At 39.5% G+C, this 27,466-nt stretch overlaps 1 protein-coding gene across 1 annotated transcript in view; it reads right to left on the bottom strand.

Moving 5' to 3' along the window:
- Positions 1–253: 253 nt before the first annotated feature.
- The window catches only part of SLCO4A1 (solute carrier organic anion transporter family member 4A1), a 40,144-nt gene continuing 12,931 nt past the window's right edge, over positions 254–27,466 (bottom strand). The window contains exons 4-11 of the mRNA XM_044661161.1: positions 27,155–27,266; positions 12,211–12,365; positions 9,703–9,898; positions 7,645–7,810; positions 7,367–7,539; positions 6,758–6,822; positions 5,459–5,607; positions 254–418 (exon numbers count right to left, since the gene is read on the bottom strand). Of these exons, the coding sequence (XP_044517096.1) occupies positions 254–418; positions 5,459–5,607; positions 6,758–6,822; positions 7,367–7,539; positions 7,645–7,810; positions 9,703–9,898; positions 12,211–12,365; positions 27,155–27,266 (1,181 nt within the window). The remainder of the gene's footprint in view (positions 419–5,458; positions 5,608–6,757; positions 6,823–7,366; positions 7,540–7,644; positions 7,811–9,702; positions 9,899–12,210; positions 12,366–27,154; positions 27,267–27,466) is intronic.

Raw genomic sequence — 27,466 nt, 5'->3', positions numbered from 1 at the left:
CCATCAGGTTGTCTCAAGTCCTTCGGTTATTCTCAAACACAAAAGTCCAATATGTGCTTTTTAAAAGGTAAAGATGGAGTGGATCACATGAGAATGGTTTGTCAGTTCTATTAAGAACAAATAAATTTACAGTTAGCCCTTCTGAGAAAAACTCAAGCCACTGAGCACAGATGTAAAGTAAGTGATGAAATTAAATGGGGATTTCAGTAATACAGTGCAATATGGGGTCTGATATGGAGACACAGCATGATGTCTAGACACTATCCTGGGTCTGTAGGACAGAGCCCTGCTCTTGGAGGTCAGTGATGTTTTCAGAAGCACTTGAACTGCTGGGAGGAGATGCTGCTGGGGAGTCTGGAGACCCTCTTGGTGGCTTATACAGCAAACAGGCTGAGCCAAAAAAAATGATCCCAAGCACCTACGGAAAAAGAGAGAGAGATTTATTTATTATTTGTTTGTTTTTACTGCTACAGCAAGAGATTAAAAGTCTAGCTTTTAGTTTCCCAAAAAATATAGGATATTAGAAGGACAAGGTTAGAATTCACAATAGAACTTTCATTTTCTCTTAAAGGTAATAATCCCCTTTAAAATATCAGAGATTTAAATTTCAGTAGGCATAAACTCCCTGACCCATGTCAGAATGCCCCAACAACCTTTCAGAATGGTGTACTACTCAGAACCCTATCCCCCCCCTTCTGGCAAGTTCATTGTCTCTGGTGCTGAACACATGATTAGTGATGATGATGATAATCTGTCAAGCAGTAACTTCTCAGTGTTCAGGTGACTTTATAAGACATCGATTGTACAGATTGTACTTTCCTCACCTATGAGTTCCCTCCACCAATAAAATTATGCCCCTATTCCATATCTGAATGAATGAAGTCAATATTTGTTGAATGATCGATGAGTTCAAATTTTGATATATGTAAATTCATTCAACAAATATTTAAGTTGCCTTTGAAGGGCTGTATCAATTCTGAAAAGTATAACTATTAGTTCCGAAGAATGGCTTTGAGTCAGACATTTATTAGCTATGTGACCCTAGGCAAGCTATTTAATCTCTGCCTCCCACAGTTGTGAGGATCAAATAAGATACTTGTGAAGTGCCCAGCACAGTGTCTGGCACATAGTAGGCATAATGTAAATGTTAGCCATTATTGTTATTATTCAGAAGCACTGTCAAGTGAGTTTACTTCAACTTGCTAAAGAGCATTAAACAACATTGTGAATTGAAAGTTTTTAAAAGTTTAATGAATACTAGAATATTTGCTTGGACTTTAGATAATTTGGAATTGTTATATTTACTTTGGGCATCTAGATGACCTGGTGGCTAGAGCACAGAACCTGGAATCGGGAAGATCTGAATTAAAATCTGGCCTCAGATGCATCCTGTTGTGTGCCCTAGGACAAGTTTGACTCAGTTTCCTCATCTATAAAATGAACTGAAAAGTAAATGGCAAATCACTCCAGCGTCAATGTCACAAAAACTTCAAATGGAGTCATGAAGAGTAAGATACAACTAAACAACAATATTTATCTTATACAAAGAAGACAAGGAGAAGCAGTCAGTGATGGGCAACCTTTTGAGTTTGGTGTGTCAAAATTCACCAAAAAACCGAGCATAACTCGGGTGGTGTGTCACTTTGAGAAAAAAACCCATAATTTCACGATATTCATAGTTTAAATAACAAAGATGTATAATTGCAATATATAACTGTATTTAATAAACCAAAATAGGTAAATTAATATAGGTAGAATTGTCATCTATAGTGCACAGAGTGTCTACACTACACTACAGCAAATGTTTCATCCTCGGCATGTGGCCCCATACTTCTTTGTATGTGGCTTCATGCGGTTGTGTGTCATTGAAAATGGCTACGCGTATCAGTGCTGACACACGTGTCATAGGTTCGCCGTCACTGGTATAGTGTATAATGCTGGTCTCAAAGCCAGGAAGACCTGGCTTTAAGTCTCATCTCTGACTCACGTGGTCTGTGTGAATAAGTATATTTTCCTATGTCAATGAAATTGTACGCCCAGTATCTATCCTATACAGGGCAAAATGGTGTATTTTCTTTTTAAATATTAAGCCAACTTATTGTGCTTTTACCTTCTTCATCTTGACTCTTTTGACCATTTGCAATAATGTTGGAAGGTTTCAAATTAATGTAAAAGTCTTTAAATTGTTCTTTAAATATAATATGGTATAATGCAAAGCTCCCTGTGCATTTTTAAAACCTTTGCTTTCCATCCTAGAACCAATACTGTGTGTTGGTTCTAAGGTAGAAAGGTGGTAAGGATTAGGCAGTGAGGGTTAAGTGACTCACCCAGGTTTACATAACTAGGGAGTGTCTGAGGCCAGATGTGAATATAGCTACCATTTGATAATTGTAAAGAACCTTGGCAGCTAGCTCTTGGACATGTTGTACAACTCTGTAATTTAATATCAAAAAGTTCACTCCTATTTAATACTACTACATTAGACTAGATTAGGTGTTCTTAACCTTGAGGCTCTGAATTCATTCTTTTAAAAAACCCTTACCTTGGGGGCAGCTGGGTAGCTCAGTGGAATGAGAGTCAGGCCTAGAGACGGGAGGTCCTAGGTTCAAATCTGGCCTCAGCTGTGTGACCCTGGGCAAGTCACTTGACCCCCATTGCCTACCCTTACCACTCTTCTGCCTTGGAGCCAATACACAGTATTGACTCCAAGACAGAAGGTAAGGGTTTTTAAAAAAAAACAAAACAAACAAACAAAAAAACCCTTACCTTCCGTCTTTGAATCAATACCGTGTATTGGTTCCAAGGCAGTAAAGCAATAAGGGCTAGGCAATGGGGGTTAAGTGACTTGCCCAGGGTCACACAGCTAGGAAGTATCTGAGGCCAGATTTGAAGCATTTCATATCTCAATCCCCTGAACAGCCAAGCTGCCCTCTTGTGAACTTATTTAAAAATACATTTCAAAAACTGCATTTCAGTAGAATTGAGTCTCTTTATAAGTCTTAGAGGCATGACAGAGCCAACTTGTACCATCCCCAGGAGCAAATTACTAAATTTTCAGCAGGGGCATTTACACTTCAGAAATGAACAAAAAGCTACAAGTTAGGACTTGATTTGCTATTTTATTAAGTGTCTAGTCTTAATAAAGGGATGGAGAATTTAATATGCAAATTGAACTTAAAAGTGTATCATGGGTACATTTCCCCCTAGATAGCTATTTGTTAAACATTTGCCAGCATAGTACTCAAAGGGTTATAAAACTGTGCATACCCTTTGATCCAGTAATACCATCACTTGGTCTGCATCCCAAAAAGATAATAAAAAAGGGGAAAGAACCTACTTGTATAAAAATATTTATAGTTACTCTTTTTGTGGTGGCAAAGAATTGGAAATTGAGAGGATGCCCATCAGTTGGGGAATGGATGAACAAGTTGTGGTACATTTTGGTAATGGAATATCATTGTACTATAAGAAATGATAAGCAAGATGATTTCAGAAAAGACTAGAAAGATCTGTGAGAATTGATGCAGAGTGAAATAAGCAGAACTGGCAGAAGATTGTGCACAATAACAGCAATATTGGACAATGATCATCTGTGAAAACTTGGCTACTCTCAATGATCTGGGACAATCCTGAAAGATCTATGATGGGGAATGCTATCTAGAGGAAGATCTTCCACATCAGTGTATTTGTGGTTTTATTTGGGGGTTTTGGTTATATATGAGTGTGTTCTTATAACAACAAATTGTTGTATGTTTTTCATGACAATAAAAACATGAAAAAAAACCAACAACATTTTCTAGTACAGATCTATTCGTAACCCTGTGTATTTTATTTTAGGTATTTAAAGATAGTTGTCTGAGAAAGGGTCCATGGACTATCCCAGATTGCAAAAGGGGTCTATGACATCTATGACATACACAAATAAGCTAAGAACCTCCAAATTAGATGATCTCTGAGGTTGCTTCTAGTTTCTAATGTGATCCTGAGATACTGTAATACATATACCTAATTTTATATCAAGTAAGCTTAGTGATGAAAAGAAAACCAGTTGACATCATTGACCAAGCCTGAAAATGAAAAATTTCTTATTTGTAGATAAAGATATTGTGACCTAAAGTAAGGATCTCTATACTAGGCTGATTCTCTGTCAACAGACTTCATGAAAAAACTTTATAGAAATAAGAATAAAATCTAAGGACTTTATATTTTAAATTTCAGGTGAGCTTCTTCGTTCTTTCCCAAAGAGAAAAATAATGTGCTGTAATTATCATTGAATTATAGCAGTGGCTCCCAAACGTTTTTGGCCTACCGCCCCCTTTCCAGAAAAAATATTACTTAGCCCCCTGGAAATTATTATTATTTTTTAATTTTAATAGCAATTATTAGGAAAGATAAATACACCTGTGGCCATCACCATATCCCTGGATCACTGCAGCACCCACCTGGGGGCGGTAGTGGTCACTTTGGGAATCACTGAATCATAGACTTAGAGCTAGAAGCCATCAAGTCTGCTTTCCCAAATGAGTTAGCTGAGCCCGAGAGAGATTCAGTGGTTTTCCCATTGTCACACAGGTTCTAAGCATCTGAGGCAGAAGATGAAATCAGGTCTTCCTGACTCCAAGCCCAGTATTCTATCCACTATGCACAATAGCTGCCTCTATGACATCTAAGAAAACCAGTCTTTTGGTCGCCCCTCTAATTCTGCCATTTGAGATCAAAGAACTGGAAGAGACCTCACAAGCCATACCTAATGTTACAGAAGAGAAATTTGAGAGCCAGGAGAGTTAAATGATGTACCTAAGGCCACAAAAGTAAGTGTCAGCAGTAGAATTCCCAATTCCAGTAAGTATTTCTCCATTCTTTCTTGAGTTTTACTGATTATTAAATTAACATAGAACTATCTAGGGAATTAGAATCTGTTTTTCTAATGATACAAGAGAAGAGTGCCACAGAGAAAAACTATCTTGAAATTAAGAACTAAGGGTACCTGGATGATTATCAAGGAAAAGAACGAAATCAATATCAGCACGTCAATCAAAACATTAACACATGGGATTAAACATATAATTTAGGAATCCCCAGCTGTTTGATGAGAAAGAATTACTTCTCATTTTCTTGATACCTTAAGATCACTGAGGGAAGATGGCCATGCTTATTGACAGCTAGTCTCTAAGTAGACTAAAAGGGGATTTTGCTATTGTCTAGGCTCCTTCCCTGGGGAGAGAACAGTGGGACAGAAGAGGGAATGGCAACACCAACTAGAATGCAGAATCCACTGGTTGGAGACCCCAGTTCAAGTTTAAGAATATACACGATCTGCTGGTTTTGACAAATTCTACTCTATGAAAAGTACAAAAGATATTTTTCATACTCAAGACTCTCAAAATGTTCACTGTGAGATTTCTAATTTCTATTGGCATGTCATGAGCTAAAGGAGTAAGATATAGTCCTAACTCACCTTGTAAACGATTCCAGCAATGAGGGTGTAGTGGCTCATGGCAGAATTTTGATAAATGTAGCAGGATCCCTGATCTCCACATTGGTCCTGCCAGAGTAAGCAAGCTTTATCAATCACCCAGCCAAAGGCAATTGGGCCAGGAATTCCACCTGCAGGGGAGGGGAAATAGCATTTTATATGAACAGAGCTCCTATAAATTGGGTCCTGATGTTAGTCAATCCTCCAGTCAGAGGACACATACTTAAGTGCTTGCTATATAATACAGGCATTGTTCTAAGTACTAGGGATACAAAGTAAAGCTAAGAACGAAGTCCCTGCCCTCAAGGAGCGCACATTCTAATGGGAGAGATAACATGTGAATCACTAGGTATATACAAGTTACACACACACACACACACACACACACACACACACACGTATGTAGGAGATAATCTCACGGCATGGCACTAGCAGTTGAGAGGCCCAACAAAAGCTTCTTTGCAGAAGGTGAGATATGAGCTGAATCTTGAAGGAAGTCAGGGAGGCGGAGGGTGGAGATGAAGAGTGAGAGAAATCCAGACAGAAGGGACAGTTGGTACAAAGGTATAGAGGTGGGTGATGGATTGCTCTGGACCAGAAATAGCAAGTAGGCCAGAGTTGTTTGATCAGAGTATATGGAAGAAAGTAGAGTTTAATAATACTGAAAAAATGGGAAGGGAATATGTTAGAAAGGGCTTAAATACCAAAGAGAGGATTAAAAAAAATGATTCTGATGGTAATAGAGCTTATTAAAAAGGAGGTTGACATGGTCAGTTCATGTTTGAGTGGTGAATCTATTGAAGAGAGGAGAGTCTAGAGATCTGAGAAACCAATTAGAAGGTAATTATTAAAACAGTCCAGGCATGAGGTGATAAGGGCCTGGACTGGAGTCATGGCTTTGTGAAGGGAGAGGAGAGGACTTATACAAGTGATGCTGTGAAGGTAGAAATGACAAATTCTGGTAATGGATTGGGTATATAGGATAGAGGAGAAAAGATAAAACCAAGATGACTGGAAAGATGGTAATGCCTTTGATGGTAATCAGCTAATCAAAGAGGAGAAGAATTTGAGGGCAAGATGTTTCAGTAGTCTTCATGATATGGAGCATTAAAGTAATCCATGAGAGAGAGGTTTTGAGAAAAAGTTAAATTAGGCACTTAGAGTTAGTCAAGTAATATTCTTGAACTTCACAAAGGGGGATTTTGACTACCCCTGATGTTTTAAGAAGAACAAAGCAGATGGAGCCTCCAAGAGGACATCCTTTTATATATTATACTGTACCTAGAGTGCGAACTACAATCCACTGAATTCCTAGTGCAAAGGATCTCTGCCGGTCAGAGACACACCTACAATACAAAGTTTCAGAGTTACATGGTTATACAAAAATGATATTCTTTAAATACTACAGCCCCGATTCATGCCTATTTCAGAACACATATCAAGAGTGGCAGATATATTATATTAACATCTCCTTGGGGGTTTAAGGTTTTATTTAAAGTATAGTATGTGTAACATCCTTAGGGCCATTTGACTTCTTTGGTAGTAGTATGGCTCAATGGTGAGGGTGCTGGATTGGGAGTCAGAAAGCCTGGGTTTGAATCTTGGCTTTGCTACTATATTGTATCTAGATCATTTCCTTTCTTGGGGATCCTAATTTCTTGACTGTAAAATGAAGAGTTTGCCTAGGTGATGTCTAATGTCCCTTCCAGCTTTAAATCCACGTTATTCAGATCATTGAATGTTATATAAATTTGGCCTATTTAGGGGAAATTATTCAAGAAGTTATGGTCAGAATCTCAGCTATTGGTTTGCTGAGCTCATGGAATTCCAGAACTTAAGATGCTGAAAGCAAGACTTTAGTAAGGTCAAAAACCCCATCCCATTTCTTACCGTAAAGTTGCAGTTAAAGCAGGAATGCTGCTTAGGAATGTAAATAAAATTACAATGAATATGAAAACCAGAAGAAGGGACTTTCTCTGACAAGATGAAGTACATTTCCCTGCTGTAGCATGACTCAAACCAGAGGGGAAATGCTGAAGAATACAGCTACAGTCACGGTAAACCTGGGAAACCCAACAACATCAGACCAATTACCAATTACTCAGGGGAAGGAATGGATCACGTTAAAGTTTCTCATAGAAATACGCCAGTGAGACAGTGTCACCTACCTTCTTGCCCCCTTCTGGAAATCTAGACACTGTGGAGCACCCAGCATGGCAGGGAGAATAGTACATCACATTGTCTGGACCACACACTGGACTGTAGATCTCCCTCAGACACCCACAGTTCTCATTGCAGGAAGCTAACAGCTGTAGAGTGCCTTCTGGCAAGTCGCTAGAGAAAACAGGAGATTCAATTCAACAAATATTTATTAAGATGGTATTATATGACAGCCACATAAAAATGATATATTCCTTATCTTCAAGGAATTTCTATCCAGCTGGGTGTAGGGAAGAGTATATGACATAGAGTCATAATTAAGACTTCTGGCTCCTGGAGCAGATTTGGATGGGAGTCAAAGGAGATCTAGAACTCAAAGTAGCTGCTGGGAAGACTGTCATCACTGCCGTTGCCACTCATCCCAAGAATCTTACATTGCACAAATCTCTAGGCCTGGCATCACAATGCAGACAGTCCATTGGGGGTGGATACAGTTGTTCTAGCATGGTGAGTGTTTGGGGGAAGATAGAAAAGCAGGTCTTAGGAGAGGTATACAAGGACAAAGGCATCATTGGGGGTAGCTAGTTGAAGAAAGGGAGCAGGAGAAGATCACACTGGGCAATGCAAATCTGAGAAAGAACCAAGAAGCATGGAAGACCTGTTTATGCTGCCTGAATGTTAACATCCTGGGATAAAAAGCTCCATGGGTTGTTGCTTGTGCTAATTATAGCTTTGACTTCCATTGCACAGAGAAATACTATCTCATTATAAAAGAAAGAGTGTGATGAAGGCAGAAAAGAGATCCAGTCAAAATGCCCATAGAATATACAAAGTAGGAGAGAACCCTTTCAAATGGTTGGAAGAAATTGGGGAAGGCTTCAGAAGAATGTGGCATCTGAGCTGAGCCTTGAACGAAGAAGAGAATTCTTCAAAGAAGACTGAAGGAGGAATGCAACCCAAGCATGGGGGATGACCTGCACAAAACCAGAGTAGAGATAAGAGATACCACATCGAGTTCAAAGAATAGCTATAGTTAGTTTGGTTGGGATATAAAGAATATAATGGAAATAGACATCATAAAATAAGCCCGGTAAGGTAGGTTGGAACCAAATCATGTGGGTGGAAGGCTTAAATATTTGATTAAAGAAATCATTTTGTATCCTACAGCTAATAAAAAGCCATAGAGAAGATTTATGGAAAATATGGAGGAGGGGAAGCTCTTTCTTTTTTTAAAGGGTCAGACATGCTTTAACTTCACCCAAGTTAAAAAAAAAGTGACCAATTAACCTGTGTTTCTTCTTTAATGTTTTCTCATCTATAATTTTAGGGCAATGGAGACATTTACTTTAATTTTTTAGGTCTGAGAAATAGTCATAGAATCACAAGATTTAGAGTTAGGAAGGATCTTAGATTTAATCTATTCTGATCTGATTTCTCACAGGAGAGAATGAGATTTCCTAAGAATAATGGACACAACTGACATTTATAAAACACTGAAGTCTGAAAAACATTTTATATACATTTCTTTGTTTGAGCCTCCCAATGGTTCAGTGATATAGGTAGTACCGGAATTACCATCCATATTTTAGAGATGAGGAAGGTAAGACTCACAGAGCTTAAGTGGCTTGCTCATTGTCACACAGTGTCAAAGTTGGGATTTGAATTCAGATCTCCCTTCTGCCAAGTCTAACTCTAGTCACTGGACCATCGTGCGCTCTCTCTCTACTCAAGAAGGGAAGCAATTTGTTCAGGTTCACAAAGGTAGTAGGTGGCAGGGGTCGGAATCAAAACTAAGCCTTCAGTCTCAAAATTTAGTGATCAAGATTTAGTGATTCTACTCTACCTGACTCTTTTCTCAACTAACAGTTTGTTACAAGTCCCATTTTATGGAAGCATTAAAGATCTACTAATAGCTACACATCCTAACTCCACCTGAAGCCTTATCTCTGTTGACATCCAGATCTCTCCTGAAATGTAGCACCCCAATCACCACTTTTATTCCTAATGGACCTCTCCTCTAACCACTGTGTGCCATTCCAATCAAATTTTAAGTTTTGGGCGCTTACCTCCCATTATATTTAAATGTCACGCCAGCCACAGGCATGTTTGGACAGTGCATGAAAAATATGCATGTGGCTAAAAGGCTTGTCACCGTGCAAAAAAGGCAGAACTTGATAATCCCTGAGCAGCGGAGCTTAAATTTGTTCACGAAGAATCCACCCAGGAACGTACCTCCTCCTCCTGCTGGCACCACCAGGTAACCTACAAGAAAGAGAACTGCATTGTTGTGTCTGCAAAGGACAAGGAGATTGCTGAGGGTGGGCTTTTAGTCCACTGTCACTTGATTGGATAAGCTTCTGGGCCAAACAAATAAATAAATAAAAAAACAAACCCAATAAATAAATAAATACGTAAATAAATGAAAGAGATAATACATGTAAAGGGCCCTGAAAACCTTTAAGTAAGTGCTATGTAAAACAGTTTTTGGAGCACTTTATTTTTAATAAAATAATAAAACCTCTCATTTTCTGTCTCAGTGACAGCTCTAAGACAGAAAGGCAAAGGCTAGGCAGATGGGACTGCCTATGACTGCCCAGAGTCACACAGCTGGGGTGGATCTGAGGCCAGATTTGAAATTGGGTCCTCCCAACTCTAGGCCACCTTCCTGCACTTATTAAGTGCCTCCTCTGAGCCAGGATCTGTGCTATGCATTGGAGATATAACAACAAAAGCGGGGGGGAAAAAATTCCTGCCCTCAAGGAACTTCCATTCTAATTCACGTGGCAAAATAGGAATGATTATTATAATTCAAGCACTAGAACATTGCTGGAATTGAGGCACCTTTCTGCACCAAAAGCAATTAGAAAATATTACTCAGATGAAGTGAAGTGTTTAGTCTGTTTCGATATAGGGGTGTTATTTATGAAGGAGCAAAGGATCATAGATTTAGAACTGGAAGCAACTTCAGAAATATAATGTAAGCTCCTTGACTATTTCATTTTCATTTTTGTAACCTCAGTACACACAGTACACAACATAATGCCGAGCACAGAGTAGGCACTTAGGTGCTTGCTGATTGCTCACACAGGATGCAGGATTCCAGAAGGAATAAATAAGGCACTCTGCTCATTTGGATGGCTAATCTGAATTTAGTCCAAGAAAGGTGGTTACAGAACACTAGAAAAATATGAGCATTGGACAAAGGATCCTAAATTTCTGAGTCTTGATGTGATATTATTTGAGACTCTGTGAGATAAGATCTTCTTTATCCTGAGGTTCCACATCAGAGTTTAAAACAGTACAGGCTTGTGTGGATTCGGTGGGTATGTTTGGTGGGGGAGCAGGGAAGCATGCTGCCAGGTAGGGGTGGTAACTTCTAGCTACATAGAATAATCACACTCATGGTTTAATTCGGATATAAACAATAAAAACATTGATAATATTTAGCATCTAGTGCTTTGCAAATGTCATTTGGTCCTTATAACAATCCTGTTAGGCAGGTACTATTATTATCTCAATTTTGTAGATGAGGAAACTGAGGCTTAGAGAGGTAGATACTGCCCATAGTAATAGATATAAAGGTCTGAGGAAGAATCTGAACATGGATTTTTCTAACACTTCAATTTTTCTATCTTGCTGCCAATCAGCAAGTAAGTGCCTTAAGAGGGATTTGAATACAGGTTTTTCCAATATGGAATCCAGTAGTCTACTATTTATGCCACCAGCTTCCAATCAACAATGGATCCTGGAGATGAAAGGATTAGGTAGGAAAGATGTTCTATGATGCTTTAGAAAAAGCTTGCCTGCTGCCAGCAAGACACATCAAATGATGCTATATTTTGAAAATTATTGGGTGAGGGGCAGTGAAGTTGCTCCGTGAACAGAAAGCCACACCTGGAGTTGGGAGGATGTGGGTTCAAATCTAGCCTCAGACATTTTCTGACCCTGGCAAGTCACTTAATGTTAATTGCCTAGTTCTTACCACTCTTCTGCCTTAGAACTGATAATTATTGATTATAAAATAGAAGGCAAAGGTTTTAAAAAAAGAAAAAACTACAGAATGTCTGATGTGGCCACACATATATTTAAGCAACTGAAAATTGAATTAATCATAATCGTTGCTAATTAACTTTGAGAACTTGATTGTTTGGGAGACTTACTTTGCTTGAAATGGGATAACCTATTAAGATTGGGTTCTCCCAGCCTAAGGATGCTCAATGCCAGAAACAAGTCTGTGTGTCACCATAGCAACATGAAAACTTAAGTACTGTTCTACCAAATGGAGCTAAAACACCTCTGGGTGGGGAGGAGTTGAAGAACTGCCAAAAGGTCAGCATGTGTATTAAGAAGATCGGTTAGCTTGACTTTTAAACTCGTCTCTCCCCAGAGTTTCAGAATTCCTACTGGTTAGTGATTACTCTCACATTCACACTTAGCCAATCATAGGAATGATAGTACAGTAGGAAAAGAGCTTTCTAAACACTCCTAAGGGTTCAGTAGACTTCTGGCTGAGTTGTTCAAAGGCACTCTCTGCAGAGATAGTCCAAGAAAAACTCATACATTCTGTTTCTTACCGAATAAGGTAGCAGCTTCGGAAGCACTCAAACTGAACTGTGATTCAAGGAACTTGGGTCCAAAAGTCGACATGCCAGCAATGAGGGTAGCCTCTGTTGCCCCAGCTAAGCAGAGGAGGATGAACGTGGGGTTCTGCAGGAGCAGCCAGATTGAGCTGGAAACCAGGAGGTCAGCGTGGACCGGAAATGAAAAAGGCAAATCATAATCAAATTGCTAGTCCTGTGCTGATTTTTTCAAAAATCTTGCATGGGTGAAATCATAGACTCATCAAAGTTCTAAAAATCATGTAATAAACTGACTATCGCCAATTTCAACTAAATTCAGAAAACATTTATTAGGTGCCAGGATGTTCCAGATGAATATATTAGGCACTGGTGGCATAAAAACAAAAACCATAGTCCCAGGCCTTAAAGGAGTTTAATTTATTGAAATAGCATGTTGTGGATAATGAAATGCAAAATAAATACAAATTAAATATAGAATTAGTTCATGAGCTAAGACTTGTGAAGAAAGGTAAAGAATAGAAGAGGCAGAGGTTAGGAGAGGATAGCATTCCAGGAATGAAGAAGAGCTGATGAGAAGACAGAAACAGGAGACAATGTCATATACTGACAGCATCAAATACGCTAATTTGACTGGAACAAGTAGCACACAAGGGGGAACAATTTATAATCAGTCTGGAAATTCAACTCAGAGTCAGACAGTGAAGGGCTTTAAGTGGCAGAGAGGAGCTTGCATTTTATGTAAGAAGCAACAGGAAGCAACTGAGTATAGGGAGGGACAGGAATAGGGAGGGACAGGACTGGTCTTTGGCTTTAGGAATACTAAATTGGTAGCTATGTGGCAGATGGACTGGAAAAGTGGGGGAAAATCTGCAAGTATTAGAGCTGGAAGGAAGAGCTGACATCTTTCTAATCTACTCCTCCTCCCTACCTTTTTTTTTTTTTAATAGACAAAGCCTGAGGTCCAGAAAGAGGTAATCTGCCCCAAGTCCCACAGTTAATAATTGGTAGATCCAAGGGGGCAGCTGGGTAGCTCAGTGGAGTGAGAGTCAGGCCTAGAGACAGGAGGTCCTAGGTTCAAACCCGGCCTCAGCCACTTCCCAGTTGTGTGACCCTGGGCAAGTCACTTGACCCCTATTGCCCACCCTTACCGCTCTTCCACCTATGAGACAATACACTGAAAAGTACAAGGGTTTAAAAAAAAATAATTGGTAGATCCAGAATCTCATCTAAGTCTTTTCATCCTCAAGTCCAGTGTTCTTTTGAGGACTTCAACTTTGTTTTTGATCCCCCAGATGCTATATGTTTGAGAAGAGATAGAAGTCTATAAAAAAGAAGCTTTTCTCAAGACTTGCACAAAAATATTTATAACCACACTCTTTGTGATGGCAAAAAGTTGGAAAATGAAGGGGTGTCCATTGATTGGGGAATGGCTGAACAAATTGTGGTATCTGATGGTGATGGAATTTTATTGTGTTGAAAGGAATGATAAACTGGAGGAATTCTATGTGAACTGGAAAGACCTCCAGGAACTGATGCAGAGCGAAAGGAGCAGAACCAGGAGAACATTATACACAGAGACTGAAACATTATGGCACAATCAAATGTAATAGACTTCTCTACTAGCAGTAATGCAATTATCCAGGACAATCCAGAGGAACTTATGAGAAAGAACCCTATCCACATCCAGAGAAAGAACTTTGGGAGCAGAAACGCAGAAGAAATATATATCTCTGGGAGAGGGGAGGGAGAAGGGATGGGAAAAATCATAAATCATGTAACCATGGAAAAAGATTCTAAATATAAAAAAAAAGCTTTTCTCCTTGACTCGAGACTTGGGATCTACTGTTCACCTGAACACCAGGGAGTCTCCCAGAAGGATATAGAGGCACTATCTTTTGCTTATGATTAGATATAGGATCTAGTAAATTTAATCCAGGAAGACCAAAATCTTGGGGGAGGAGGGAACCTGGCTCTGAGAGAGACAGGCAAACTTCTTCCAAGGTTCACTTTTAATTCCCAATTCAGAAATGATGATGTGTCTGGCTCAGGTGCATTGTTCTAACTAAGAGTGGTTTGTTCTGTACTGATGATTCCCTCCAATTTTGAAGAGTGAATTAGAAGGAAAACAATTCATTATTGCTCCCCTCAAGACTGATCAATGGAGCTGGGGTTTACTCTGAAGTCTGCTAATTCCCAGGCCAGTCATTGTAGTTTCTATCAGCCAGTCTCACATACACAGACATGAAGAGGGAGCAGAATTAATAACCTTCAGTTTCACAGGCTTGAAAACTGAGGAACTAATATCTCTTCTGCTGACAAAAGAGAGAACAAAGGAAGAGCCTTGCAGGGCAGAAAGACAAGGAAATCTTGGTGCAGTGGCTTATCTGGGGGTATTGAACAGTGAGTTTAGACTTGAGGGAGCATTTGCAAGGTCTAAAGGCAGAAGACCCTGAAGAAGAGTTTCTGGGTCACAGAAGGATAAAAAGGGTCACATTCCCAAGGCACTCTGTCACAGGGATGACTAGAAAGGGAACTTGTGAAAGCTCGCTGATTCGGAAGGAAAGGCGGGCATTTAGCTGGTGGGTCAACAGACCTCAGCTTCCAACAGAGACCCCTTTGAGTAATGCCCCAGCACTTGTCTTGGATGACACTGGCAGGGGGTATGGTTGTAAAGCCTAAAAATGCATTGAGGAGAATGCTGCTTCCTCATAATGAGGCTGATCAGGGCAGCCAGGGGAAATAGCCTCCTGCATAGAGCTTCTCTCAGAGACACACCACAAGTCAACTTGAAGAGCCTTTCTCCTTTATTCATTTGAAGCAATGCCCTGTTTAACCCTACCCAAGGGGCCTGCTTAACCCTTATGCTACAGACTTGACGTGTTTTGTTAGATTTTCAAGGGATTGGTTGCTAAGATGGAGGGAAATGAATGGAACCATGGGATATGCAAATGTGTGCGGTAGCAAGCCAAGTTTTAATGCAGCTCCACCTTATTGAGGAAATACATATATTTTTAAACCAGACTCTGATTTCATCCTTCTAGGGAGGTCCTGCTGAAAAACTTCCTCTACTAATGCAGATCAATGCTGGCCCTTCAACTTGGAGTCTTAGAGACTCCCTATCCTCTATACCAGTGATGGGCAAACTTTTTAAAGAGGGGGCCAAAGGAAAGGAAATGCTCATCTGTCTGTCTGTTTCTAAGGCAACTCTTTTGAAGTTTCATTGTATTGTATTCTATTCATTGTATTCGTCAGATTAGGAATAATGTCGAACAGCCAGATAGAACATTTCAGGGGGCCCCATCTGGCCTGCGGGCTGTAGTTTGCCCATCACTGCTCTATAATATGATGCTTCTCCAGGGATTTATATTAAAGTTAAACTATAGGAAGTTAGATGATTTAGGGAAGAGAGTCAGGCCTTGCAGTCAGGAACACCTGAGTTCAAATCCTCTCAGACACTTACTAGCTTTGTTATCCTGAGCAAGTCACTTAACCTCTCAGCCTCAGTTTCCTCATCTGTAAAATGGAAAGAATAACAACTATTTCATGATTGTTGAGAAATGAGATAACATGTGTAGAATACTTTGCAAACCTTAAAATACTATATCATTGCTAGCTATTGTTATCATAGCATTACATTTTTGTGGGTGTGGGGAAGGGTTTTTAAGGGTTACAACCAGGCAAGGTGACCCCAGCTTTCTCACAGGGTGTGAAATTTGGATAGTGACAGCTTTTGCAATTTTTCTGTCATTTAGAAACAACTAAGGTTAGGACGAAATAAGCAAGGATCGTTAAAATAGGAAGCTACCATGTGATCTCCCTTCCTCTATAGACATATTCTAAGTGAGATCATTTATGGCTCAACCCTTATCGGTGCTTTCCCAGAATAGCCTTGTTATAGCTGGATTCACCATCACACTACTTCCCTTTTCCCCTCTCCCAACTGAAGTAGTCCAGGTGCTAAAATGACTAGTTACAGCTGTGGGAGGGAGGGGTTCCTACACACTCCAGAAATAGAAGCCACCCTTGACACCCCAGAGGCTGACGGTCTTGAATTTCTCATGGCATTTTGATGCGCTCCCTCTTTTGGATAGACCACAATCCCCTTTGTATCATAGTTCCTTACGTGGCTTTCCTTCTTCTTACCCTTTACGCCTCATCTATTAGCTGTTAGAATGTAACCTCTTTGAGAAGAAGGCCTGTTTTATATCATTGGATGTATCTCATGCCCGGCAGGGCTTCTTGCTTAAATCAACGATGGATTCTGAAGCTACAATTTGATGTAACTTGACACAAAGGGAAAAAAGGAAAAGATTTTCGAGTCATAAAGTCAAATTGAGAGATGGTGTAATGTTCAGTATAATGGCTGGCTCACTAGCCAAGAGTCAGGATGACCTGGGGGGGGGGGGGAGCACCGCCTCTAACATAATGCTGGCTGTGTAACACTGGGCAAATTGTCTCCCGAAGCAGCTCTCTAAGACAAAGGACTGTTGCCAGAGTGAGTTTTCTCACTAGGGAGTTTCCTACACAGATTAAGTCATAGTAAAATTAAAGAAGTTTCTTTTAGAAAAGGCTTTATAACGTCTCTTCTATATCAGGTGACAGGGTGTTAAATTCTGTATGCACAATGCTACATTTAAAATATCATTCAATGATATAGGTGGTTTCAAAGATTGAGTCATATTGGTTGAGGAAGAGAAAGAAACTGGGTAACCTGAGAGGCTAGGGGGAGAGGCAACCTGCCATTATAGAAAGTACACTCAGATAAAAAAAAAATTAGAGAACTGCTTAGAACTAAACTGAAACAAATAACTAAAGCTTGGATTTCAAAAAGGAAACAGAAGTAAAAATGCCCTTCTTAGGAAGCTTCATAGGAAGTTTGATGTGTAATACAGCATCCCCAGTCCCAAACTCACACCTACACCTGAAAAGTTGGGGGGAAATCACTCGGCAATTCTTCAATTTCTTAAAATCATATGATATTAACACTGGAAGGGGCTATATAGACAAAGTAGTAGCACTCCCTGATTATATAGATGAGGAAGCTAGCAATAACATTGTTCTTTCCTCCAGTTTAACTCTTCTGGTTAATCAGGAGAATGAATGCTGTAGGCACAGATTTTCCTGAATTTCAGTAAACAACCTGGTAGTTTCTCAGTCTTTGAGAGACACAGGTTAGATAAGGGCACAACTCGGTGACTTCAGAGTCAATTGAATGGGGGGGGGTGCAGCTAAGTGGCTTAATGGACTGAGAGCCAGGCCTGGAGATGGGAGGTCCTGGGTTCAAAAGTGGCCTCAGATACTTCCTAGTTATGCGACCTTGGGCAAGTCACTTCATCCCCATTGCCTGGCCCTTACTGCTCTTCTGCCTTGGAACTGATACACAATATTGATTCTAAGATGGAAGGGAAGGGTTAAAAAAAAATAAAGAATGACTCGAATGACCGTACCCAAAGAATAGTAATTAAAAAGTTAATGTTAACTTGGAGGGAACAAGGAATCTGGTTAACACTATGTCGATAATTTAGACAAAGACACAGAAGGTATGTTGATTTGTGAATGAAATGTAGTCAGTGTGGCAAGCTAATATGTTGAATAATGGACACAAAAAGACAGACTATAATGATAAGATTAATTAAAAAATTAACTTTAAAGGAGAGAAATGTACAATCTTCCCGTTTGGTCAAAAATATCCACTTCACTAGGACAAGATGGGTGAAGTAGAGCTAGATAAGAGTAGGTATGGGAAAAAAAATTGTGGTTTTGGTGGATTGCAAATTTAAAAAAGTAAAAAGTATGACATTGCAGCCAAGAAAAGCTCATGCAGTTTTGGTGTATAATGAGAGAGATTCTGTGTACAGAACACAGGAAACGAGAGTCTCATTGTGCTACACCCTGGCTCTACTATATTTGGAATATCATGTTTAGTTTAGGTACCATGTTTAAAAAACAAAACAAAACAAACAAACAAAAAACCCCTCTTACCTTCCATCTTATAATCAATACTGTGGATTGATTCCAAGACAGAAGAGTGGTAAGGGCTAGGCAATGGGGGATAAGTGACTTGCTCAGGGTCACACAGCTAGGAAGTGCCTGAGGTCAGATTTGAAACCAGGACCTCCTGTCTCTAGGCCTGGCTCTCCATCCACTGAGTCACTTAGCTGTCCCCCACCCCCCATACTACATTTTTAAAAAGTTTGTGGACCTGCTGTATACTTCATTGACTGAAGATCCAGCTTAACTGGCCTTGTTGTTCCTTGCACTTGACATTTCATCTTCTACTTCTGTTTAGGCTATATGGAAGGCAGGCTGTGCCTCTCCCTCTTAGAATCCTTAGCTTCCAGGCTCAGTTAAGGTGCCACTTCTTGTAGGAAATGCTTCTTAATTCCCCTAGTTGCTGATGCTCTCCCTATTTTTAAACAATCTTGAATTTACTTGGTTTTCAAAATATATGGCCCAAAAGAATGCAAGCTCCTTAAGGGCAAGAACTGGCCTGATTTTGCCTCATTTGGGGGGCTTTGTAGTTCTAGTGCCTGGCATAGTGCTTTATACATGTTAGGTGCTCAAGAAAAACTTATTTTTGTATTTAGTTGAAGATTAGTGGACAAAAATGGGGATGGTGTAGCCTGAAGAGGAGGAGACTTGGTAGGGGCATGACCATGATTCCTAGATTCAAGTATCTGAAGTGTTGGCATGGAGGAGAGGGATAAGATTTGCCAGGGAGATGCACTCAGGCACTATCTTTGGTCTTCCTTGCCAACTACTACTGAGTGCCATTTAAGACATTTCCACACCAAAAAATACAAACATTTCTATGAATATCATATTTGACGATGATTGAGTCATTGCTAGAAATAAACCTGAGCCACTCCTTTAGGCTTGGCCTTGAAAGTGGGCAAAGGGGAAATGGAAGAGAGAAGGAGACATGAGAAAGAAAGGAGGGACAGGAAGAAGAGAGTGAAGAAAGGGAGAGAGAGAAGGGGAAGGAGAGGAGGGAAAGAGACAGAGGAGAGAGAAGGAGGGAGAGAAGGAAAGAAAAGGGAAGAACAGGAGGAAAGAGATGAGGGAGAAGAGGGAGAGAGGGAGAGAACTAATGCTGAGAAATGCAGATAGGAACAGAGAAATGCAGTCAGGCTCTATTCTCTGGAGGGAAAGACTGTGCATATGTGAGGTTCCTTCTGGGAAATCAAGTGGCCCTAGAGATGGCTACTGCTGAAATCAGTGACAGAACAACAGGAGGAATTCTGGTGCCAAGCTGGGTGCTGCAAGAACTCTACACATCAGTGGAGTAGTAGAAGGCCACATCTCCTCGAAAGGAATTCTTGGATAGCAATGGAAGGCAGGGTGGAGTGGATATGACTATAGTGTGGACACTATGTCAGGCATCAGGAAGATCTGAATTCAAATCTGGCCTCAACTACTTGCTAACTCTGTGATCCTAGGAAAGTCACTTAACTGCTAACTACCTCAGTTTCCTCAATTGTAAAATGGGGATATTAATAGTACCTACCTTCCAGTGCTGTGATTAAGATCAAACACAGTGCCTGGATCAAAATAGGTGCTTAATATTTTTTTTCTCCTCCCCTCTTGCCATCTACTTTTCCTTAGAAGTCATCTTATCCAAAATCTCCATTTTTATAGATGAAAACACCAAAGCCAAGAGGTAAAAAATGACTTGTCCAAGGTCACACAGCTATTAAGTAGTAGATCATGATATATTACTCAGGCCTTTGGATACCAATGTTCATTCCATTATAGCACACCTAATCTGGAGGTCTGAACTCCTTTTTTTTCCCATGGACTTCATATCCAGGGGTCCCTATGCACTAATATTTCTAGGGTCTAACTAATTCAAATTCCAAAGGAATGGAATAATTGTGCATACCAGAGCTCTCTGCTTGTGTTCATTTCCCAAACAGTAATATATCAACAAAGTAATTACTGATTTGGTGCTAGAAAAAAAATCCCATATCTTGAGTCATAGAATAATATATTAATTTTCATGCCCTCAGATGAAAAAAAAGCAACTTCTTAAGAGTTAGAGAAAATTACAAAATGTAAATTAAATGGTTTTGATTATATTAAACTAAAAAGTTTTGGTACAAACAAAAACAATGTAGTCAAAATCAGAAGGGAAACAACAAATTGGGAAAAAATCTTTATAACGAAAAACTCTGACAGGGGTCTAATTACTCAAATATACAAGGAGTTAAATCAATTGTATAAAAAATCAAGCCATTCCCCAATTGATAAATGGGCAAGAGACATGAATAGACAATTTTCAGGTAAAGAAATCAAAAGTATCAATAAGCACATGAGAAAGTGTTCCAAATCTCTAATAATTAGAGAAATGCAAATCAAAACAACTCTGAGGTATCACCTCACACCTAGCAGATTGGCTAAAATGAAAGAAAGGGAGAGTAATGAATGCTGGAGGGGATGTGGCAAAATTGGGACATTAATGCATTGCTGGTGGAGCTGTGAACCAATCCAGCCATTCTGGCTGGCAATTTGGAATCATGCTCAAAGGGCTATAAAAGAATGCCTTCCCTTTGATCCAGCCATACCATTGCTGGGTTTGTACCCCAAAGAGATCATAGATAAACAGACTTGTACGAAAATATTTATAGCTGCGCTTTTTGTGGTGGCAACAAATTGGAAAAGGAGGGTATGTCCTTCAATTGGGGAATGGCTGAACAAACTGTGGTATATGCTGGTGATGGAATACTATTGTGCTAAAAGGAATAATAACCTGGAGAAGTTCCAGGCGAACTGGAGAGACCTCCAGGAACTGATGCAGAGCGAAAGGAGCAGAGCCAGAAGAACTCTGTACACAGAGACTGATATACTATGGTAAAATTGAATGTAATGGACCTCTGTACCAGCAGCAATACAGTGACCCAGGACAATTCTGAGGGATTTATGGTAAAGATGCTACCCACATTCAGAGGAAGGACTGCAGGAGAGGAAACATATAAGAAAAACAACTGCTTGAACGCATGGGTCGGGGTGGACACGATTGAGGGTGTGGACTCGAAACTACCACACCAATGCAACCACCAACAATTTGGAAATTGGTCTTGATCAAGGACACATGACAAAACTAGTGGAAATATGCATCGGCCATTGGTGGGGGGAGTGCGGGGGGTGAAGGGGAAAGGAGGAGCATGAATCATGTAACCATGTTAAAAATGAATATTAATAAATGTTTGAAAAAAAAAGCAACTTCTCCTGAGAAAGAAAAATTCTGAGTGCTTCGTGAAATTGCAGTTTGCTCAAATGACAATGAAATAAATACATTTTCTGGTTTTTGACTTCGGGGGAGAAAGTGTTTTATAAATCAGGCCAAAATAGGTGGCATATACTATTACCTTTCACAACACAAAAGAGAGTTGAAGTATGAATGGTATAGCACCACTCTATAGATCTCAGTATGCTATTTACCAGAGTTAGCACCTCAGCCTTCAGAGGAGGTCTATGGAGAAACATGGGCAGGAATGATCCAGAAAGAGAAGGCATGAAAAAGTTGTATTATATATCCATACTGACAAAATTCTGGATCCAAAAGCACTAAGATGGAATTAATAAAGTGCTTTGCTTATGACATAACATAAAACAGATTACAAATAGCTCACAAACTATTTAGGCAAGGAATGTGAGGCAGCTAAATGACAAGGACATAGAATGCTGGGCTTTGAGTCAGAAAAACCCAAGTTCAAATCCTGCCTAGACACTTGTAGGCTATGTGATCCTCAGAAAGTCATCAAGCCTCTCATGCCTCAGTTTACTCATCTATAAAAGAATAACAATAACAGATATTTCCCAAGGAGGTTGGGAGGCTCAAATGATTATCTGTGTGAGTGTTTGTGTATATATATATATATATATATATATATATATATATATATATATATATATATACACACACACACATACATATTTATAGACATGTATAATGGAGATACGTAATACTAACCAATAAAATGAAATATTTCCATTTTATTGATAAAGGAATTAAAGCTCAGAGAGGTAACTTGTACATCAAGACTACAAACAACAATGAAAAGACTAGAAAGCCGAGCTGAGTTTAAAAGGGTCACGAAGCTAGATTTAGAACTAGAACTTGAACCTGGGTCTATTGTTTCCGAGTTCAGGGTTTTGCCACTGTACAATGCTGCTTTGACGATTTATGTCTTAAATAAGCCATTTGAAATGTCTTGGCCTTGCCTTGGCCTGTTACCTGTCTGCGAAAGTCTCTTTAGCTCCCAGATGTGTACCTTATTTTTTGAAATAACGAATCACCCTTCCTCCCCTCAAAATAAACAACCACAATAACAACAAACAATTCTACTCAATTATACTTCTGGAGCATTACTTTTTAAAGGTACTTGTCATTTACCGTTGAAATAAGTTCTCTTAAAAATCTAGCACTTTAGAGGTGGTATTGGTGGAATGACATTTCCTCAGTTTGTGAACTGAATTGGCTTTTAAGTATTGAGCAAATGCAGATTTTTAGAGCAGAAAGCAAGTTTTGAGCTTGTCTATTTATACCCTTTCATTCTTTTGCTGAGGAACAAACTCAAGCCTAGAGAGGGGAGGGGACTCTTCCAAGGTCACCCAGCTATTCTATAGCAGGAATAAAAGTAGACTTGGGGTCCCTTCAGGCCAATGCTGTTTAATTGCTGAAATCAAGACCCCAAAGATCTTTTTGGCTGCTCCCTGTTCACATTAAAATCAGTTAACCTAGTTTTCCAGAAGTTTATTTTTGAAAACTTAGATGTTTCCATTCTAGTTAACCACTTGATTTCACTCCTCAATGGAGAAAAAAAATATCTTCCTTTAGTATCAGGAAATGACTTTAATGATCTATAATTTTGTGAGTGTGGGCATTCCCTCCTCAGGTGTAGATTACAATTTTCTATAATCTTAGTAGAGAGAAGGTCTTTGAAAGTTGCTGTAGCAAAGCAATTCATTCTCATCATTCACTGAATGCATTTTCAAAGCCCTTCAGGCATAGTACTAGGGTTTGTGCTCTGATAGCACAACCTTTAAGGCTTTCCTCAGCACCACAAGAAAGAATCAGAGTAAGATTTTGGTGAAAATAGGGAAATCCAAAGGTATTTAATTGCAGGGTTCACTTGGAGCCATGACTTCAAGAAAGGTATAATCATGGCTTTGTCTAAGGGCATAAAAATTTAAGGATGCTGATGTTATTTGTATTCCTTTAGCATGGGAAAGCAATTGAGTTTAGCACCTAGTTAGCAGTGAATTAGAATAGGAATGACACCAGATGGCTGCATTCTTCCTTTCTCTTGCTTCCTCTCCTAGCATCCTCTTGGTGTACCAAGATCTCCATCTCTCTCCTCCTCTCCCTGCTCCCCCTCATGTTTCAAGGTTTAAGGTCCCTCCCCACCTACCTCCCCACAAGGATATTTTTTAAATGGTGATTTAAGGATATTTGAAATGTTTGGGTCAGGTATGTTTTGTGGAGCTTTCCCCAGGTAGTAAAAATTGTTAGTTATGGTTCTGTATTTCTCAAGCTCTGGTAAAAAACAGTACTTTCTATTTCCTATTCCGACTTAATCACAAGGCTCAGTTAATATACTCTGAAGGTACATGACTACCTGATACCAGAAAGCTCTTCCAATGAAATGGGTACTTTTAGGCTACAAGAGCTCAGGCCAGGGGTTTGGAAATTTATTCTTTCTCTTAATATGGCTTTACTCAAACACACATGGAAGGAAATAAAAGGACATCTTAGGTAAGGCACACGAATAAGTAGTAAGCACAAAAGAGAATGTTTGAGGTAACATTGAGAGTTTCCTTAGCTTTGATTATTATCTGCATTTTCAATAATTGGATTTAATTTCCCTAGTAGATGAGTTATGATCTTGATGAATGGCATTTTTCTTTTGGAATTTACTTTATTGGTAGCAACTCATTCATACTCACACATCTAACCTTTGATGAAGCAAATAATTTAGCTCAAGATCAAGTAAATAGAAAGACCTGATTAAATTCTATGGTTTTATTTTGGGGGGGAGTATATGTGGAAAGGAAACCAGATAAATAATTTTATCCATGAAAGGAGTTACCCAGATTGGGAGTAAGGGAGGGGAACCTTGACTAAAACACATCGATAACTCTTCTGTCACTTAGGGTCTTAGATAGTTGTCTGAGACATTGAGAAGCTAAGTCACTTGTCTGGGCTCATGCAGTCAATATATGTCAGAGGTATGTCTTGAATCCAGATCTTCCTGGCTCTGATTTTTTTTAACTCTTACTTTCTGTCTTAGAATCGATATATGTATCAGTGCCAAAGTAAATGAGTAGCAAGGGCTAGACAATTGGGGTTAAAAGACTTGTCTAGGGTCACATAGCTAGGAAATATCTGAGGCCAGATTTGAACCCACATCCTCTTGATTCCAGGCCTGGTGCTCTATTCACTGGGGCATCTAGCTCTTTACTTTTATCTCTATTATTTTCCAAATGTTGAACTATGTGAAGAATTAGTTTCTTATTTTACCCTTAATGGTAGTGGAACTAATGATGGACTTGGATAGAGTCAGAAGCTGGGGATCTATACAGAACATTTTCTCTAGTTAGGTCTCAGTTTTTTTTTCTAAAATAAAGAGGCTGAACTGCACAATCTCTAAAAACTTAAAGCCTGCTTTAATATTTGGTGACCTGATGATAGCAAGAAACTTTCTATTCTTTCCTGTCCTAGAGAGAGGACAAGCTGACCTTAAGATTTATCAGGACAACTCATCTTTGACAAGAGTTTGTCAAACTTCCCAGAATCTCCGAGTTAACAGGGACTTTAAAGGTTAGCAAATCCACCTAACACATAACAAATTCTCTCTCTCTCTCTCTCTCTCACATACCTATATGTAGTCAGCCAGGATTTGATTTTTGGACTGGTAAACATCCCCAGTTCCTTCCCTTAATCTTTATATGCAATGATTCTCTTCTCGTTTTCATTGCTTCCTCTTTGGATGCTTTTTGGTTTGTCAATGCCCTTCCTAAAGTAGGGCCCCGTGGAATTGAATGCAGTTCTTCTGGTGCTGTATGACCAAAGCCAGGTATACAAAAGGGAATCACTTCCTTCCTTCTGGAAATTTCATATCTCTTAATGCAGTCTATGATGGCTCTACCTTTTTGGCTACTGTGTCTCATTTTGATAATTTCTATTTAATTTGTCATTCACTAAAACCTATGGATTTCTTCCCCTTTCCTCCCACTTCACTCCATGGTTGTTTAGCTATGCAGGCCTTCCTTTATCTTATACTTGTGTAGGTGTATAATGTATAGCACCCTCCAGGTAATCCTGTTACGTCTCACCTTGAGGCAGAGGCCAAGCCATGCTTTGTTCTATCCTGCTTAACAGAACAATGCTATTAATATGGCTACTTCTTAGAATGATAGTGTTCTTGATATTCTGAAATTATTTGCAGAGGCAAAGAAACAATTAATTCAGTCCTAAGAAAGAATATGATGATCTGAAGCTCCTTTAGGCTTATTGGATTTTTGTTTTCTATTTCACTCTTGTGTCAGTCACAAGAAGAAATGAGAAGAAAGGCCATAGGGAGACAACAAGTACCTTTACAGAAATAGATCATTCTGTACCTGATATTTATTCTTATCCTTCCTGTCTAATAGTAAAAACAGAGTAGGAGCCCTAACAACATCCGTTAGCCCCGTGCAGAGGTTGTAATCAATTCCCACAGTGAACAGTGCCTCACCCAGGCCTAATGTGTCCAATTAGATTTACTAATGGATTCAGTAGGGAGGGCGGCAATGCTTCTCAGAGCTGCCGGATTCTTTGAAACTAAATTCTACCTCCAGAGCGTCTAAAAGGAGGTCAGGGCACCAGCTGAGGTTGACTCAAAATCACATTCTGAACAAAATTGTCATTGTAGGAGTGACCAGGGACAATGCATGAAATAACTCTGAAGGAAGATGGCACAGGATCAAATCAAACCAAAAGTTGGAAGGAGGAGGGAATGAATCACCATGACATGAAACCAAGAGAAGTGAATATTTGGAAACAAAAAGAAAATAACAAGAAATGCACTCCACGTCCGACAGATGGGGAGACAAATGAGAAAGAAATGGGAGGCAATGTTTTCTTGCTATAAATCCTTTAAATACCCCTTGAGATAATGATATAAGCCTGACACCATCCTGCTGTGCATGGGACAGAGCCAGCATAGAATTCAGCTTGCTGGAATCACTTGAAACTCATAATCCTTAGAGATTTCCTTTGAGGGTCAAATTGCATCATCTCAGTGCTGGTGAATCCTGCTGGCATTCCCTGTTTCTGATTTAGAGGAAGCTAATTTGGTAACTAATTTCTCATGATTCCATTTATGTGACTGGGATCTGATTTGTGAGTATAAAGGACCACTGGGGATGGGGGGCTGCCAGATGCCAAGCACATGGAGAGACTCTTAACAGTGACAACAGTAAGGCTGCTAAGCAGGGCAAGACATATTTAACCAGCACCTGGTGCCCAGACAGATTGTAACAAAGGTAAGCTGCCCATTGAGGACTTTCCAAACCTTTCGTTAAGGGCAAAACTCATTTGTTGTGATAGTGGTTCAATAAAGGGGATTCTAGCCCTAAAGTTTTTCCAGCTTCCTAACCTGAGAATCAAAAGATGCTTCTTTGAAACCAGGACTTTAAGAAAGGGCTTAGGAAACCATCATTTGTTCATTATGTAACTTTTCAAAAATCATTTAACCTGTCTCTAATAGATCTCTAAGATATAAAAATAAACTCTTTTGCAGGAAAGGAATCATGGGAAATATAATGAAAACTTCAGTCCCTGAGGGGTGAGGAGAACCAGGCAAGGAAAGGCACAATTACAATAAAAGTTCGTTACAAGTAAAAGGGTCATCAGCAGCAGTGATTTCAGAAGGGTGATGAGACAGGTCCTTACAGAGGCAGATCTTTGACTGTTTTCCCAAAGTCTGGATTAGATGCTGTCTTATGGCTCCCATCCTTTAACTGATGAGTTTCAGATACCCTCATTACCACGTAGCGCTGTGATCCTGGAAGAAGATGAAAAGAAAAATTTAAAGCCAAATGAAAAGAATGGAAAGTAACCTGTAAGTCAAATGACTGAGAATACCCATAATGCTCAGTCAGGCAAGTTATATTTCTAACACCTCTCTTGAAAAATCCTACCTGGATGCCCCAAACCTCTCTATCCCCTTCCCATAAACATGGGGCCTGTGGTTATAGGATGGCC

The sequence above is a fragment of the Gracilinanus agilis genome, chromosome 2 (genome assembly GCF_016433145.1).
Source record: "Gracilinanus agilis isolate LMUSP501 chromosome 2, AgileGrace, whole genome shotgun sequence".
Taxonomy (NCBI): Eukaryota; Metazoa; Chordata; class Mammalia; order Didelphimorphia; family Didelphidae; genus Gracilinanus; species Gracilinanus agilis.
Note: the sequence above shows the minus strand (reverse complement) of the source record. Positions and strands in the feature narration are given on the sequence as shown.